This window comes from Amborella trichopoda, chromosome 10 (assembly GCF_054954075.1).
Source record: "Amborella trichopoda isolate Santa Cruz 75 chromosome 10, AtrichopodaSantaCruz75HAP2 v2.0, whole genome shotgun sequence".
In the NCBI taxonomy this organism is placed as follows: Eukaryota; Viridiplantae; Streptophyta; class Magnoliopsida; order Amborellales; family Amborellaceae; genus Amborella; species Amborella trichopoda.
The window spans coordinates 36,002,541-36,020,507 of NC_142345.1; the positions used below are offsets into that span (position 1 = coordinate 36,002,541).

General features: G+C 34.6%; 1 protein-coding gene across 1 annotated transcript; it reads left to right on the forward strand.

Moving 5' to 3' along the window:
- The first annotated feature begins 2,416 nt into the window (after positions 1-2,416).
- Positions 2,417-16,102, forward strand: LOC18427644 (Sterile alpha motif (SAM) domain-containing protein). Its single transcript, XM_011622625.3, has 4 exons — positions 2,417-2,580; positions 3,340-3,430; positions 14,793-14,985; positions 15,630-16,102. Exons 2-4 carry the CDS (start codon positions 3,377-3,379, stop codon positions 15,758-15,760), a joined length of 378 nt encoding a protein of 125 aa, XP_011620927.1. The 5' UTR covers positions 2,417-2,580; positions 3,340-3,376; the 3' UTR covers positions 15,761-16,102.
- Positions 16,103-17,967: the final 1,865 nt, after the last annotated feature.

Sequence of the window (17,967 nt, forward strand, 5' to 3'; positions counted from 1 at the left end):
AAAAAAACTACATGAGGGATTAAAGCCATCTAAATCATTTGTTTCACCAATGTAGGAAAAATCGGGTAGTTCAAATTCTAACCAATGCTCGTAAAATCGAACCGGAACGATTAACCGGACATGGGCCTGGAAGCGGTTTAACCGGCCTAACCGGTAGCCCGGCATAACCGGTAAACCGGCCGATTCAACCATTCTAACCGGGCAAGTCCCAAGCTATCAAAAAAGTGTAGAAAAAAATACAAAAAAAAAAAATTAAAATATGAAAAGCATGTAAGGAATGATTAAAACAAAACACATTCAAATGAAGATATTATTGAAAAAAATGGATTTTAACCCATGTTATATTTTTCAATTGCTATTTTTAAATTTTTTTAAAAAAGATGGGAAAATATAAAAGTGAGTATTAATGACCCAAACAATTTTTAATCTTTACCATAATGTACAGAATATTTAAAAATGCATTACAAATCAAATTTCTTATTTTTGAGAATTTATATACATTTTTTTTTATGTTTTTTTTTAAATACCAGTTGATCACCCTAACCGCCCAAAACCGGAACCGGCCACTAGCCGGTTCCAATCTAACCACGCGGTTAGCGGTTAGATCGGGCGATTTTGCGAACAATGATTCTAACTGCCTGGTTGGATCGGAATTGGCTAGTGGTTTTGGCCAAATTTGGTGAACCGGCCAGGTATTTTAAAAAATAAATTCAAATAAAATTATATAAAATCTCAAAAAATAAGGGATTTTGTTTATAATGCATTTTTAATGCTTTACGTCATAGTTGAAATGATTGGAAATTGTTTTGGCTATTAATATTTATTTATGCAATTTTTCATAACTTTTGAAAAATTTCAAATTATCCATGGGCACAAATCAATTCTTTAAAATCCATTTTTTCATTAATTTTTAACTTCATTTGGATGTGATTTGTTTAACCATGCTTTAAATATATATTCTATATTTTATTAGATTTTTTTTTATCTTTTTTTATATTTTTAAACACTTTTTTTATCTCCTGGGATTTGCCAAGTTAGACCGGTTGAACCGCTTATGGCTCCATGTCCAGTTAACCATTGTGGTTCGATTTTTTCTACACCGGCTTTCAAGAATGGAATGTTGAGATGCAAACTTCAAATAATAAGAAATGTAAACCACCAATTCCCATGACGACAATCTAGGTTTTTCAGTTGCGATAATCTAATCATTAATATTAGCATTTAAAAATATGATATCAGACTGATTCGGAGTGGTCGGATTCGACTCGAGGGATTCCCAAGTTGGGTCACTGTATGGATACAATAAATAATAATTAGAAAAAAAATCAAACTATGAGGGACTTGGGTTGTTGTAAGGTTCCTAAGATTGCCAATCCAGCGGTACTGTGTCTACTTGACCACTTTTATAACACTCATCAGTGCGTTTCATTGGTCATGCAACACACATACATTGGCTCAAAGCAAACTAAACACACAAGGTCTATTTAAAATTGCTTCCTAAATTCATTTAATTGAAGAGTCCATAACATTTCCAAATTTTTCCCAAGCTCAAGCTACTACGGGCAAAATGGACATTACGAGAAAATGAGGGTGGTATTGATATTTATAGAAAGATGTTGGGTGTTTTGACATTGATAATAAAAAATGCACTTTTGATATTTTGGTCGATAATCCAGAAAAATAAAGAGATTGAAGAATATAGAATTAGAATTAGATGGACGAGGTGGAAATGTGCAACTAAAATTTTATGTGAACGCCACAGTTGATAGGCAAGTTCTATTGGACAGTTGTGAGTTAGCTTTGCTCTATAGGGCAGAATGTTGGGCAGTCGAACAACAGTATACAATAGAATGAGTCTAGTGGAGAGATGATGATGTTGAGATGGATGAGTGACAAGACAAAAAGGGATAAAATTTGAAATGAATCTATTCAAGAAAATTTAGGTGTGGCACCAATAGGCAATAATATGAGAGAGAGTAAACTTAAGTGAGTTGGCTATGTATGATGTAGACCCAATACAAAACTTGTTAGGAAATGTGAGTTAGTTCAAGTGGAGGACTAAAAAAAAGTGAAGGTATGCCCAAAAAGACATGGTTGAAAGAAATAAAAAAACATACAGGGATTTTCAATTTCAGTAAAGGTTCTTAATCGAGCAGCATTACGAAGCGGTATTCATGCAGTCAATCTCAATTAATTAGAAAAAAATTATGTGTCCACCACGGTAATAAATCTTGATAGGGTGGAGCTTGTATTGAAGGAACACGTCATATGGTCATTCATAAGTTTGTGAAGGCCTTTTTAGTTATTTCAGATTTTTTATCAGGGACAAGTTAGGGCTATCAGAGTCATTTACGAATTTTACGGCAGAGTGGAGCTTGCTACCTATAAGAGAAAGTCCACATTTCCTTTCTTACGTGTTCAGAGAAGTGTGTAGACTCTTCTACGATCCATGGATCGCTTGTCTGACGAAATTTTTTCCGGAAAGCGAACGATTTTTGCCGGAATTCTCTATTCCTTCTTCTTCTGATGAATTTCTGTGCTTTCCTGCCGTCTTTTTGACGATTTCTGGCTCTAATACCAGTAAGTTCTTGGTTTTCTCTCTAAGTTGGCAGTCATGTGTTTCTGCTTTTTTTGTAAACATTTCATGCTGTATTATTGTGGATTTTTGATGAATTTCTTGATGGTGCAATCTAGTGTACTTCAGATAATTGTTTCTTTATATTTTTTATATTTGCTATGGATTAGTTTTATTGGATTTCGATGCCGTCTATTCCATTGATTCATCCAATTATTTTGTTAATCCGATCAACTTTTTTTTCCCTTTTTTTTTAAATTATGTAGTCTCTTGGAAAAGGTTGACATAAGGTTGCAACCTTCTACTATAGAAGTAACTCACACGTCAAAAATCCAGTAGAAAAGAGTGTTCCTAAGTTGGAAAACCTTGGAATTAATCATCTCCACCAAAAAAAAAGGAATTCCAAGTCTTAAAATAGTACATCTTGTAACAAGTTATATGGACCGTTTATTTTTAAGATTTTCAAAGTGTTTATAGATCTGCTCAATCTGCACCTTTTTTGAAATTTCAAATTTCATAATTAGGGTTGAATATGGATTTTCAAGCGATTGTAAGGTTTTCAACACTAGAATTACATCTTCCAGCAAAATTTAGAGGTGCGTCTTACTTTTATAGTATAAGGTGGGCACCTTATATAAACCTCATCTATCACTAAATTGTGATGGATTAGGGATTATTTGGAAGGAATTATGGGTAGGATTGTTTTTTGCTATCTAATATTTCTGTGCTAAATTTAGGTTCTATTATGCCTTAATTTTTTCTAGGTTATTTTTGAAGTTGTTGATCTGGATAAAGGGCCGGATGAATAAGGAACGTTGTCCAGAACCCCTGGATTTCTTTATATGGACTGCTGAGGTACACCTCGTTTACACTGATTTCGATCGATAATATATAAATCAAGCAACTGAATAATTATAATAATTTTTAATGTTGAGCAAATTATTGAATGTAAAGGATTTGATTCCTCTATAGGATTATTGTTATTTCATTGTTTCATAATTTGACAAGGGAAAGAAAGATCTGATGGTTGAAAGGTGGTTCTCATATGAGTGAGCTGAAGAATATTGTGTTCAAAATCATTGTTTTGTGGATATTTATATTTGAAAAGTAATTAGTTTCTTGGGTTGCATCAAGAACACTATACCTTAAAATTGTTGATATTAATATTTCTTAGAAACTCAATCTGAATCGTGTTCATACGTGTGTAAGCTGCTATTAAGACAGTCTCTAATTATTGTATTATCCTCTTGAAGCTACGGATGGCAAAATTCTTTGTCCTCTGGAAAACAATATGTAAATATTTGTCTTTGATTCTTAATGCATGACCTCAGCATATGTAGCTTGTGTAGATTTGGGCTCAGAGTTGATTACCAATAACTTGCTCATTGTGGATCTTTTTTTATTTGTTTTTTAATGGAATGCATTTGTTACTATGAAATTTGGCATGTTAGAATTGTGTCCATCTTTTTTAGAAGGACAATTATTTCATGCGGCAGGGACCACATTTCTACATTTGCGGTCCCCGAGGTATAAGCATCCATCTTAAAGATAGATGCAAATAGGTGGTCCATCTAAAAACAATTGAAACTAATAGTCCAAATGTTTTCGTAATAAAATTATTTTCTAATTTTCAAATTTTATTTATTTATTCATATTCATGATCTCCATGTTCGAGATTACATGTCCTTAAAAAATTATGTCCAAAAATCCATCTCAAAAATAAATTTTTAAGAGGTGACTCATTTCTACATGGACTCATAGAAACCGCGTCTTTTTTATAATTAGAATCAAGTGCATTTTTACACTTCAAAGAGGTATGAATTGCATCTTCCTTCCCTAAAAAAAAAAGTAGATGGAGAAATCGACTCATATTCTATTCTAATTTAATTGGAACGGGTGTTCATAACCTTGCTCAAGTCAACTCAATATCAACCGAGTGCTTGGACTTGGCAACATGCCGAGTCCGGGACAGTGTAGACAATGTGTACATGTACATTACTTGGGTGACTATTTCACAGATTTGTCGCCCGAGTTTCATAGTACTCTGGTTAGTCACGATGAGTACTGTACACTGATGAGTTTAAAAGTGTGGCAGAAATCCATCCTTGCTTTTCTTGGTTTCTTTGATTTCGAGTTTTAGGGTTGTTCATTGAGCTAAATTTCATCTTAGTAAGAATTTTAGCCTGATGGAATTATTAGAAAGAATATGTTGAGAAAATAACCATAAAATTTAATAGACTTCTGAGATTGAAAAATTCTGCCTAATTATGAAAATTTTGAGTTCTTCGCAAACAATTCTTGATCTTTAATTAAATTTGATCCTAAGCCTAGTTTTGTGTTCGTGATCGAACCATAGCCTTGATTTTCACAAATAATAATAAAAAATAAGGATTTGAGAGATTTGAAATTTGAACTTACTATTCAGCCCAAATTTTAAAGAGCTTGGATCTCCTTGATCTGAAATCAAAACCCAAATCTGGTTTGGGGGTTTTGATTGGGGTTATTTGAGGGAGCTTTGACAAGGATTTGAGGCATCGATCCGCATCGAGCCCCAAGATCATGGGATTGGCCTCAAAATGTTGGGTATGTTTCTTTCCTTTTTTCATTTAAATTCATAAAATTGATTTAATTCTTACTAAATCAAATACATTTTTTATAATTTACTTATTCATTTTGTATATACTTGTTTTTTTAAGTATTTTACTTTTGTTTCCAACTATTTTTCTTAGTTTTGTTGTTATGAACTTCCCTTTTTTAAAGTTTCTATTTTTTTCATGCCAATAATCTCAATTTTGTTCCTACTCTATGTTTAATATGGTTTTTGTTATACATTTTTTTGTTTTTATTTTTCTATTAACAATTTCGTTTACAGTTTTTACAATTTTTTTATTCTTTTTACTTCGCTTTATGGCTTGACTCTCCAAAGTCACTTGGCTTGGGCAGGTTCTAAGCAACTCACCTGGGCCGATTAACAAAATATTTTCGGTAATAAAAGGAGAAAATCATCATCATCATTGCCAAAGCCTTTTCCCAACTAATTGGGGCCAGCTAAACAAAAGGAGAAAATGAATGTCTTTGTATGTTTATAATGTGACTGATCATCACTGAAAGGAAGCGTTTGTTACCACATGAAGCATAGTTGTTGCATTGAATAATCCATGGTTCATATGATCAATAAATAGAGCCAAGCTTTGCTTTATGGCTCGTTCTAAACAAGACCGAGCAAGTGACGAGTCACCAGTGTGGCTTGTCAAGCCATAGGATCGTTTCTATCATGGCTGTGCTCATTTGACACAGCCAAATACGTGAAAATTGTATTCTGAGCGAGAACCTTATGGGCATATGTGAATTCTTGCAAAAGCTAGTTAGGGACCAGAAGGGAATCATTTGGTACCAATTAATTAATTGGTCCCCCAAAGAAAATGAGTTTACACCTAATATTAAATAGAGGAAAATACTAAAAAACACTCGAGTGAAGTTCTACAGTATTTCACTCATGGCTCGTCATCGTCCAAACTCCAAATTCCATCAAACGGTCACGATTGTCCGATACTTTACAAAAAAAAGGTAGTATTCAAATAATAAAAATGACCAAATTACCCCTATGAATATTTCAGGGGTATTTTCATCATTTTGTTTTTTGATAAGTGTTTTTTAATATTTTATTTAGGTGCGAGATTGCTAGATGTACACACACCCAAATTTCAGATAAATCTGATTTGCAAAAAAAAATTAAAATGTAAGCACTATTGGATATGGTTGTTTGATGGATTTTGGATGGTGATGAGCCATGAGTGAAGTCCGTAGAAATTCTCTCAATGATTGTTTGTAAGTTTTGTCCTTAAATAAACATATGAAGTTTGATTTAGCTTTCTGTAAATCTGAAAAGTCCCTTCTTTATGTTATTTAATTTTTTTTTCTCAATTCTTTTTACGGTATGTTGTTGATCAGGGGATTTCTGAGAGGAATTTTTTAAATGCATCTAATCAAAAGAGAAAAAGAAAAAATAAATTGGAAAGCCTCTTTCTGGGGCCTGTTTGCAAGCCTATTGCAGATTCTAGGTCTTTGGAAGCAACAATCAGCAGACCAGGCATTTTCTTGCCAACCTCAAATGGTATCTTTAAGGGTTAAATTGGTCGCATTGGGATAGGTGAATGGGTTTTCCGGTGTTTGTGGACTGATATCAATTTTGTTGTTATTATTTGTTTAAACCACAATGTAATGGTGATTTAAAACAGGCCTTATATTAGTGGATCTTTGAAGGTTGTCGTTTCCTCCCTCTTTCCTTGGTTTTGGACCTTTGAAGTTTAGTAACAACTCCCTCCATGATCATGATTTGATGGGTTTTTTGTGTGATAACATGTACACTAAATAAAAATGCTAGTAGAATCTTCATAATTTGAAATCGCCAGCGAGCCCTTTTTTTGAGCCCACATTATTACCACTGTAGACAATCTTGGTGATAATATCATGAAGGCATTTCAAGTTTTTTTTGTTTTTTTTTCCTATTCAATTTAGAAAACAAATAAGTACTTATGGAAATTTTTTTATTAGTATAATAACTTATGTTGAGTGCCTCATTTTCATCCAATTTTGACGAGTTTGAGAACTTGCAAGCTTCCATAGTCTCCCTACATAACTTCATTGACAAATTTCCCAAAAAATTATGATTTCAAAATAATTAGCTCAATGGAGCTACCATCCATGCCTTGGGAAGTCACAAAAAAAAAAAAAAACTTACACACACTCTTTAGGTTTCATTGTAATTCAGAACTAAAACTCCATATTCCATTTTATATCCAAACCCAAGATTAAAGATTTCATGCTTGACTTTTTAGTTTATCTTAAAATTATTAGTTTAAAATATTGAACTCCAGTAAATTCGCAATTAAAAAAAATAGTGTGATAATATTCCCATAGAATTTGCCATTCATAATAACCTATTAAAAATATTTGTTTTTGTTACTAAGCTTTGCAGTAGCTTCCACAGCTTATATATTATGGGGGAAAAAAAAAGAGAGAAAAAATCCGTCTACCTCTGTTTCAGTATCAGATTGTTGATGCCACAGATTACTATGTTCCGATGCAAATGTAAACAAGCAGATGTTTCATATGAAAAGTTTGCTTTTTTTGTCACCGCCTCTGCGCTGAAGTTAAATTTTATGAAGTGGATTAGCATGGGTATCCCAAGAACTTTCTGTTGCTAAAATTAATGGTCAGTCATTGCGAATCAAGATCCTGAGGTTTGACCATCTCAGCCAGTCTTGGCTTGCTTTGAGAATATTTGTTATGCAACACTCATGAGGCCTGGGACAATAAGTGTCATTGATTTTCACTCTGTGAACATAAAGAAAAGCTGTTTTTTGGTATGTATGGACAAAATATATTTGGACATTGGAAGAGGAAAATTACAAACTAGTGAGTGTGAATTTCTCAATTTTGTTAAAGCACTGAAAGGTGGAAACCAGTAATGTGTGAGCAGAGATTTTAGTAAACATGGGTGAGTAGCAAATATAATTGTTTCCATGCTCATGCATATGGAGATTATCCTTGGAGCTGTTGAGTAAACATCTGTCTATGTTGGCTTTAAGTACTTATGCTGGTGGCACTATCAACAAGTCTGTTGCCATTGATGAATGATACACCTTTGCAATGAGCTTGTCATCATGGCATTCCCTGAATAACTTGATATTTGTAAACGTATATTATATTGACAAGATCAAGAGTTATGGCTTTTATTATTGTTGTTTATTTAAATGGTTCAGGTCATTTCATTGAGAAACATGAATTTGTGGATAACTTGGCATCTACACTAGCTATTCTACCTTACATCAATGAGTCTCCTTGCTAGACATGGAATTTATAAAAATTGCCTAGAGATGCATAATTTAACATTTTGCCTTTTTTTCCTTTTTTTTTTGGGGAGTAACTTTTACCTTTTTTTTCTCTGCACAAAGTTTAATAAGTCCCTTAAGGCACATTTCATGAGGGGTCAGAAGCTGTCAAAGAGGTAATTTCAAGAGGTGCTTTCATAAACCATTGTTGTTTTGACAAAGGGGCGTAATAGGAAATTGCCCCTCTGACTAGGATTGAGCACAAGTGACATGTTCTTTGGAGGACGCTTTAAAAGTTATTAAAAAAAAAAGGCTAAAGTGTTACATTATGCATCTATAGGTGCTTTGCTGTATTTCTCTTGCATTCAGATAATATTTGTTGCTGTTTTGAAATGGAGTATTAATTCTTTGAAAAGTTCAAATGAAGTATTATTTGTTTGAAAAGTCTCAAAAAGGTCACTAGTACGGTTGAGTTCAGTAAATTGCCCACAAATATTCAGAAAGCTTTACAGGTTTGCATTACCTCTTTCATTAATTCCTCATCTAAATTTCATCAATAAAGACCTTAAGCTAATTTTTACAACATAATTCTCAAGCTTGAATATATTCAAGAAGATTGTTGTTTTGTATTTTTTAGAGTTGCTGATGGGACAGGTCAACCCCAGACTAGACCCAACCTGACTTGGCAGGATTTAGGCCTGACCTAACCCAGATAATACACACACACGGAGGCACCGACACACAGAAACCCACAGAAGCTTACAACTTGAATTATGACCAAGCATTTTCTAGATCGTACCTAGGAACTTCTTGCATACTGTCGGACACTATAGAGAGAAAAGAGAAAAAGAAAGAGAAGAAGAAGAGACAAGAGACGAGAGAAATATGAGAGCCATGAGAGGAAAGAGAAGGACGTGAGGTTCAACCTACCCTCACACACCTCTTAGCCTTATATTTTGTTAAAATTTATGTTATGGACAAATTGCCTCTACAAATGTAATTAAGACACTTAAGTCCAAAACCTAGATAACAAAGGATATTAACACATACAAAGAATTTACTTCTTACTAATACAATGTAAATCTATTCTTCGTTAGATTCTTGTTTCATTGCTATAGAATGTAAATCAAAGATCAATGCAAGGGAAGTGAATGCATTTGTGTACTATAGGTAAGTGGAATAGAAATGTCGCAGTCTGATTCATGTCACATCACTTTCAATTATTTTAATAGATCTTATGGTGCTTGCCGATGCATGAAATGATACGGGTTTGATCATATAAAGGATTCTCTTCAAGCTAATGAGCCTATCCTTTGTAGAGGGAATCTGCATGGTGGTTGAATGGAGAAACATTTGACTGTCAATTCTAACGTAGAAGATAAAAACATATATATCTACACGGCCAAATAGAAAGTTCAAGCCACTCCCTTTCATAATCCATCTTATCTTACAATGATTCTTTTCAACTATTTGTACAATATAAAAAAGACTTGGAAGTTGAAGAGATGTATCCAAAGAATATGTAAACCTGAAAGTGGTGCCCCAACCGGTCAATTCGGGGTTCTTGAATTAGAGTCTTTAGACCAGTCCAACTGGTGTTAACTAGCCGATTCAGACTTGTTTTGATTAAATTTGTAATTTTTTGTTTATATTTCGGACCCTCTTGACTGTGAACTGACCAGTCCATGCAGCTTGGACCCGGTTGGTGCCCTCCTTGTCCAGTCTTAATAAAATTGGCGCACTCAGTCACACATAGAGGCAACTTGGTTTGACCCCTACCTAGACCAAGATAGGTCCTGAGTGGACCTAGAGCTAGACATCGGACCTAGAGCCAATACACACACACATGCACATCACACACATGTGGATCCGTTTGACCTTGACTTAGAACTGGAAGCACCCCGACCTCACCAACCGGCTCTAGGTTTGCAGTCCAGACCCAAAACCAGAACCTGGTTGCTCAGTTGACCCAACCAGATTTGCAGCCCGTGTTTTGTTGCATTCCCTTAGTTTTTTCAGAGAGTTGGTTTGTGTCTCTGAAAAATCAGTCTGAGTCTCCCATTTTTGTATTTTTTTGGCTTTAAAAACCAAAGTATAAGGTTTTTCTTTTCTCTTCCTTTTGTTCATCAAATTCTCTAAATTTGTCCTAAATTGTTCCTCTCGCATTGATCTGCAATAACCCTAAAAACGTTTTTTGGATTAAAACATATTTGGGTTGAGATCGAGGGAACATAACTCGTTGTTTTTTTAGCTTAAACTAACCCACCCACCCCCCCTCCCCGCCCCCTCCCCTCCCTCCTTTTCCTCCCTCCCTCTTCTTCTTTTCTCCCTCTCTTCCACCTTTCTTATTTTCTCCCTTATTGCTCTCCCATTTTCTTCTAAATTTATCTCAAAATCTTCTTTTGGGGCCCTCTATAGATCGTTAGCAACTATTCCATCATTTCATTTAAGTATTGGTTTGAGTTTTTCGTGCGCCATTCTTATTTTTCAACAATTTTTTTATGTTTCTTTAAAAAGTGCGCCTTCTTAGCTTGCTCTTCTTCATTTTTACATCTATTTGTGTAAAATTTGTCCCAAAATCTCTCTAAGGTGACTCTCAAGATTTGCATAATTGTTTTTCAGATTGAAACTCCTTTTGTACGAAATTTAGTTCTTTGCACTCATATCAGTCAAAAGCATCAGATATGAGTTTCAAATGATTTACTTTCTGTTTAATAGATTTAAACAGATTCAAATCTATTTTTTAAATGCAATAAAAATGAAATCGGTGATTTTATGGGTTTTTTCCTTTTTTTTAGCTGGAAAAAACCTGAAAATTCAATCCTCTCTTTTACTTTTTTCACATTTTCATTTCTTTATTTCTTGGGCTTTGTATGAAAACCGAACAAACTGGCAAGCTGGCTTGGAACAGGTGGCTTCAGTTTGACCCAGCTGTCCAAGTTTTAATACACCTATATGGAGCATTTGTTCCATAACCAAATTTTAAGTTACGGTATCAAGTTTTCCATTATCATACTCACTCCATGTATCACTATTGTGGACTATAATATAAAAGTGGTTCATTTTCTCTTATGCATGTCTTTCTCCATTATTTGGTCCAATTTCTCAATCTAGTCCAAGTTCTTTTCCAGTCTTTGTCATGTAAGGCAAGTTTCCCATAATGTATTTATGGGGTATTCACAGATATGACACTTAGGACTTACAAGGTCCTTGGAAAAGGCTGCATGATTTGATGTCTGCTATAGATATCAATCTATCTAGAAAGTAGTTAGGATCAGTGATATGTTACCTCTGTTTTCCAAGTTCAGCATTTTTCTTCTTAGCTATACATCTAGACTCTGACCTAGCTTGGTGATAATCCCGTGCCCCCAGCTGAGTCTTATTGAGTCAATTTGACCAAGTCTCTTACTCTCTTTAAAATTTAAGAATGCATGATGTGACACTCTCCAAGGCTTGCTGGTTTACCTAGCCGTATCAACTCAGCAGCATATTAAATGTTGTTCCATTGCGATTTCTCAGTTAATTTTTTATTGATAAAATGTCACAAATTTTTACAATTACAAAATGGGAATGTAGCGGTAGAAGGAATTGTTGGCATAAATGAGGGTAGAGGTCATAGATACATTTGTAGGATTATGATATTAGGAGTGAAAAAAGCTTTGAAGAAGATGAAGATTGGGAAGGCTTTAAGACCAGATGATACTTCGATAGAGGTTTAGAAGTGCATGGGGGAGATTGGCAATGACTGGTTGACCAAACTGTTCGACAAGGTGTTGAGGAATGAAGAAATTTCCTGATGATGGAGGAAAAGTACTGTGGTACCTATTTATAAGAACAAGCGAGACATAGAGAATCTTGCGAACTATCGAGGGATAAAATTTATAAGCCACACTATGAATATGTGGGAGAGAGTGATTGAGCAACGACTAAGGCATGAAGCAAGTGTCTTAGAAAATCAATTCGGTTTTATCATAGGGAGGTCAACAACTTAGGCTATTTTCCTACTTAGGCAATTAGTTGAGAAGTTTAAGGTGAAGGGAAAAGACCTCGACATGGTCTTTATTGATCTAGAGAAAGCTTATGATAGAGTACCTTGAGATTTGATTTGGTGGGTGTTGGAAAAGAAAGGAGTTTCTAGGACAATACATTGACTTCGTGAGAGATATGTACAAAGGAGTGCTAACTAGTGTACGGACAACTAGTAGAGAGACGAGTGAGTTTTCAGTGACAATAGGTCTACATAAGGGGTCAGCATTGATCATACCTTTTTGTCTTAGTTAAGGATGACTTGACTAGGCACCTACAAGATGAGGTACCATAGTGCATGTTCTTCGCGGATGACAGTTTTGATCAATGAGATTCGAAATGGCGTCAACACAAAATTACGAATTTGGAAGGATGCTCTAGAATGTAAATGTTTTAAAATTAGCCAGATTAAGAAAAAGTATATAGAATGAAAGTTTAGTAGAAAATAGGAATAGATACAAGGAAGTAGTTAAGATTGACGGGCAAGAAACACCAAAAAAAGCGCACTTTCGATATCTTGGGTTGATAATCCAAGAAAATGGAGAGATTGAAGAAGATGTTGCACATAGAATTAGAGCTGGGTGCGAGAAGTGGAGATGTGCAATTGAAATTTTATATGATCGTCATATACCAATAAAACTGAAGAGCAAGTTCTATAGGATAGGTATGAGGCCAGCTTTGCTTTATGCGGCGTAATGTTGGGAAGTCACGAAACAACATACCCATAGAATGAGTGTAGCTGACATGAGGATGTTGAGATGGATGAGTAGCGAGACAAGAAGGGATAGAATTCAGAATAAATACATTCAGGAGAATTTAGGTGTGACACCAATAGGCAATAAGATGAGAGAAAATAGACTTAGTTGGATTGGCCATGTGCTATGCAAGCCTAGTACAACACCTGTTAGGAGGTGTGGGTTAGCTCAAGTGGAAGGCTCAAAAAGGATAAGGGGTAAGCCCAAGAGGATATGGTTTGAAGTAGTGAGACAAGACATGGGGACTTATGGCCTCACTGAGGGTATGGCCCTAAATGGAGCATAATGACAGACCGGGATTCATGTAGTCGACCTCAATTAATTGGGAAAAGCCTCTGACGATGATGATGATTTCGCTTTATGTTATGCTATTAAGCTCTACCTCTTTAAAGTGTGGACTGGCTTTTGTCAACCCTAGGAGCGCCAAGTTTGTAGGATCAGAGTCGTGAGACTTCTGTTTGTTGAGGTTGATTCTCTATTACTGTTAAGTGCCAAACTGTCAATCATTACTGCCATATGAAAATAAATTAACGGGGTAAAATTCAAGGAATGAGATGAAATGCAAAGAGCAAGGAATCTCAGTCAGAAAAAAAGTGGACTAAAAAATTGTGAAGAGGAAAGATATTGGAAAATATGACTAACAACTTGACATTCATTGGGAGTATGAGTTATTGATGTTAGTAATGAAACATGTAAACCAGGATTTGTAGATCATAGCCAACTAACTTTTATAATGACATTTCTCAGACAAGTGCACATGTGCATATGCACATGAGGGAGCATGCTCTCCCACACAGTACATATGCACATGCACATTTACACATAATAAGGAATGATCTGTTAGGCCCATGTTGTGAGTTGTCAAACGATAGCATCCATCAATGTTAGCCTGTAAACACTGCCTTCTTATTGGAGGCTCAGAATATCCATGTATGTACATGTAGCTATTTAAAATGTCAGTGGATATTATTCATTACGTTAGGAGTAACAACAGGTTGACTGTTTTGGTTACTTATGGGTTATAATCAATAGATTGCAAAGATCGAATGTGTAAAACCTTATGATTTAAAGGATTATAACTTTCTAGTGTGTTGAGCGCAATAAAAAAAATACAAAAATTATTCCTTGAGCATTTAGAGTTGCATATCTTTTTAATAATGTCTTAACTCAAGATAACCTACCCTATTTAGAATAACTAAGACTTTCGTGATTTATTATGGAAAGAGGGGAGGTGCATGTGGACTTCGTATGTTAAGCATCGCATTTTACGCTTGGAGAGATGTAAAGATAGGGAGGGAGAGTCATCTGTAGTAGTAATATGGAGCGGGCCTTTAATCTTGAAAGGGAATTGTAGAGAGGCTTGCGCCAAAAGGTTTTATACATAGCTGGCTGATATATACAAGTTGAAAATCATATTTTCTTTTTGAACATGAAAAGAAATCTCATTTCTTTTTTTTAATTGACAAATAGCTTTATCAGATCTTATCAGTTTCTTTGTTTGAGGAATTGTAGTTAAGAAATATTACCATTTTATTAATCATGTTTAGAAAATATTACCAATTGGATATATGTCTAATCTCAGACCTGCATATTCTTAATTAGGACGTTGGGTTGTGGCTGGACGAGATTAATCTTGGTAGCTACCGGCAGAATTTCAAGGAGAATGGGATCAATGGGGAGTACCTTGACAGCCTTTCCACCTTCACCACTGAACAAATTCTACGGTTTATAAGGCGATGTCACATGAAATGGGGAGACTTCATAACGCTATGCAAGGAGCTAAGGCGCATAAAAGGTACTTTTCTTTCACCCTCTAACATTGGCTATACTAGTTTTTGTTATTACGTGGAAGGGATTTGGTAACATATATAGTCATCCGGTGATAAGAGCTAACATCTTTCCCATATAATGAATTTTGTTCAAGTCTTTTGGATGATCACTACCCCATGCTCTAGCATGCGTCTAATGCTTATTACACCTAATTTCAGTCCAAGTATTGTGTTAGCCCGACCAAATGCTTATGCTTTCAATTGAATTTTTTTGCATTTACCAAAGCCTCAAACAAACCACAAAAAGTAGCCCAAAATAAAAGTGATTGGCAGCAGAGGACATGAGTAGCTATTGCTTAAAGATATATTGAATGGCTGAACAAAGTTCCCAATAAATGCTTTTGATGGAATTTTCGAGATTCTCGCTAGCAAATGATGAAAACAGGCCCTAACCATAATGGATTTGCCATGATGGATATGTATCTCAGATCCAATGGTATTGGAAGCCATTAAAATTATTGTAAGAGTATGCTGGCAAATCCCTTACTCAAAAAATGGAATAAAATTATTCATAGAAGTGGTGATCACTATTTGCCCCCATGTTTTTACTGTCCATATGTTATTGCTATTGATTGTTATAAATTCCCTAACCCACTCTCCAAACCCACAGTGGCGTGCCTGAAAGGCGAGCAGGAAGTGCGTAGGCCATGGTGGGCCCCCTCTTGCCTCTCTGTCGTCTTTGTGAGGGTTGCAAAGCATAACCGCCAATCTCGAGTTGTCTCTTTGAAATTGGAGCCCTAGGAAGGTGGCTTACCATTTGTATGTACTTTTCCAATCTTGTGGCAATACATCTTGTTTTTCTTTTCTTTTTTTGTTTTTCTTTATACTTTCAAAATGGTTTTTAGGGAGACATTGATTTTGTTGGGCTTTCATATGATCCTCTCGAATCTTTGTAAGTCAAGTGAATATGCGAATGTGCCTTTCTCAGGGAAGCGGTTGGGTTAGTTATAGCAGGTTTTGATGCTTATATCTCCTTTTTCTTTGGGTATACTGGTTCTTAGAGACTTCTACGTGAGTATGGAGAAGATTTGTAAGTGTCGTATGTCATATAATGTAATTTGAGGCCTTTCAATGGTTCGTTTACTGGGATGGTTCTTATTTTGTTGATTATGTGATACACGATTTTATCTTTGTATATTGTTCGATGCAATGTTTTAAAAGTCAGTGAGCCAACTTGGCCTAGAGGGTTACTGGGCCTATTCTCTCCCGGACTCGGGACTCAGGTGAGTTGGCTTGGTAATCCATTTTTTCAATTGAAAGATTTAGAGAATGGGCTGTAAAGCCTTTTTATTATTTCTTCGATGAATAATTGATCCTCCGATGTTTAATTCCTATGCAGATGGAATTTAACAATAATCAATCTCATTTAGCCCCATTTGAGATTCATGAGTAGGCTTTTTGTTTGATTTTCATTTTGGGTGATATTTTATTGACAATATCTTTATTGCTGGAGCATAATAACCAAATCTACCACTCTCGATTTCAATGAAATGATTTAAAATCTATTTCAAAAAGTACGTGTTGGATTAAAAAACAAAAAAGAAAAAAAAAAATCAGGAGTTCAAATTTAGGGAGTTCTTTGAACCCGAAATTGAGCATCTTTGGTTTCTCTCGTTATTTCACCAAATTTGTTGAAATTTGTCTCAAGATGTTTCTATCGCTGTGATTTACAAGAGATCTAACAGGTCTTTTATAATCAAAATAATCTTTAAGATTGATTTTTGTTTTTGTCTTTTTTGATGCCATTATTTATTTATTTATTTATCACTTTTTCCTTAATTTTTTTTTTATTTAATCTTTTTATTTTGATTTTGATTTTCTATTAATCTTTTCTTTATTTTTCTGCTTTTTTTCTGTTATCTATTCCTTTGGAAATTAACACCCGTATCCGTTCTTTTTAAAGGATGTTCTCCAAAAAATTTTATGGAGATGTCACTTTTTTTCTTCTCCCACTTTTTTTTTTAGTTTTTTTGCAAAAATGCTTTTGCTTCAGCACTCATAAGTGTCAAATTTTATTTTCAAGTATTTTGAAGTAATGTTCGGAACTCTAAATACTAAACTTTATTTTGACTTTTGAGCATGTTAGAAAACAAAGTTAGGTACTTGTTGAGTACCGGATATAATTTTAACATGGCATAATTTCAACAGTGCCACTTTTGGCACTCTCAAGTACTAAATAACAAGTTCAAAACTCAGTTCAACGGTTACGGGAATGCAATGGTTCGTAATAAAGTTTGGCACTTGGGGCTCGATAGGTTCATACGTATCAGTTTGCATATGTAAAACAATTCTATGTGCAGGAGTTTTCGGTTCTGTTTTTTTCCATGTTTGTGTACCCAGTTTCGTATGTTTGGTAAACTACCTTCCAAAATTTGGATTAATACCTATTTTTTACTGTTCAAAGGCAATATAGTTGATTTGATATCGATGTTTATTCCATTAAGGTAACTTTTTTTAAGCACTCAGTCTATATTATGTTTTAAAAAAAAAGGATGGTTTAGATAATAAGTTTGGTTCACTTTATTAAATTATACAAGCATCAAGCCTTGGTTAATCTGTGTATTTTTATTTTTTGTTTAATCTCTCTATCTTGTAAGATTAATGAACAAATATTTGTAATACCAAATTGATCAATAGTTCTTTTGTTCCAATGCATAATACATCTTTAATGCATGATGTCCATATCCAATATCGAAATGCATAACAGAGGTACTAAGCACAAAAAAAAAAAAGAAGTATGTAATATCATCACAACGACTCTATCATAAACCCAATCTCGATATCGTTCCCACATTCTATTAGTAATTTCATCGTGTACTATGTAGCAATGTCATACCCACTCTGATGTTAAGTTATGGTCTCTTGCACCATTTGATCATGTTCTAATGCCACGTTTTCAAACCTTGACTCCTCAATGGTGATAATAGCTCTTGTCAGTCTGATATAGT

Bases quoted from the DNA above. Each gene is read 5' to 3' on its own strand.
- LOC18427644 (XM_011622625.3), top strand. From the start codon at position 3,377: ATGAATAAGGAACGTTGTCCAGAACCCCTGGATTTCTTTATATGGACT. The intron at 3,431-14,792 runs GTACACCTCGTT...ATTCTTAATTAG, and splicing joins TCTTTATATGGACTGCTGAG to GACGTTGGGTTGTGGCTGGA. The intron at 14,986-15,629 runs GTACTTTTCTTT...CCAAACCCACAG, and splicing joins GGAGCTAAGGCGCATAAAAG to TGGCGTGCCTGAAAGGCGAG.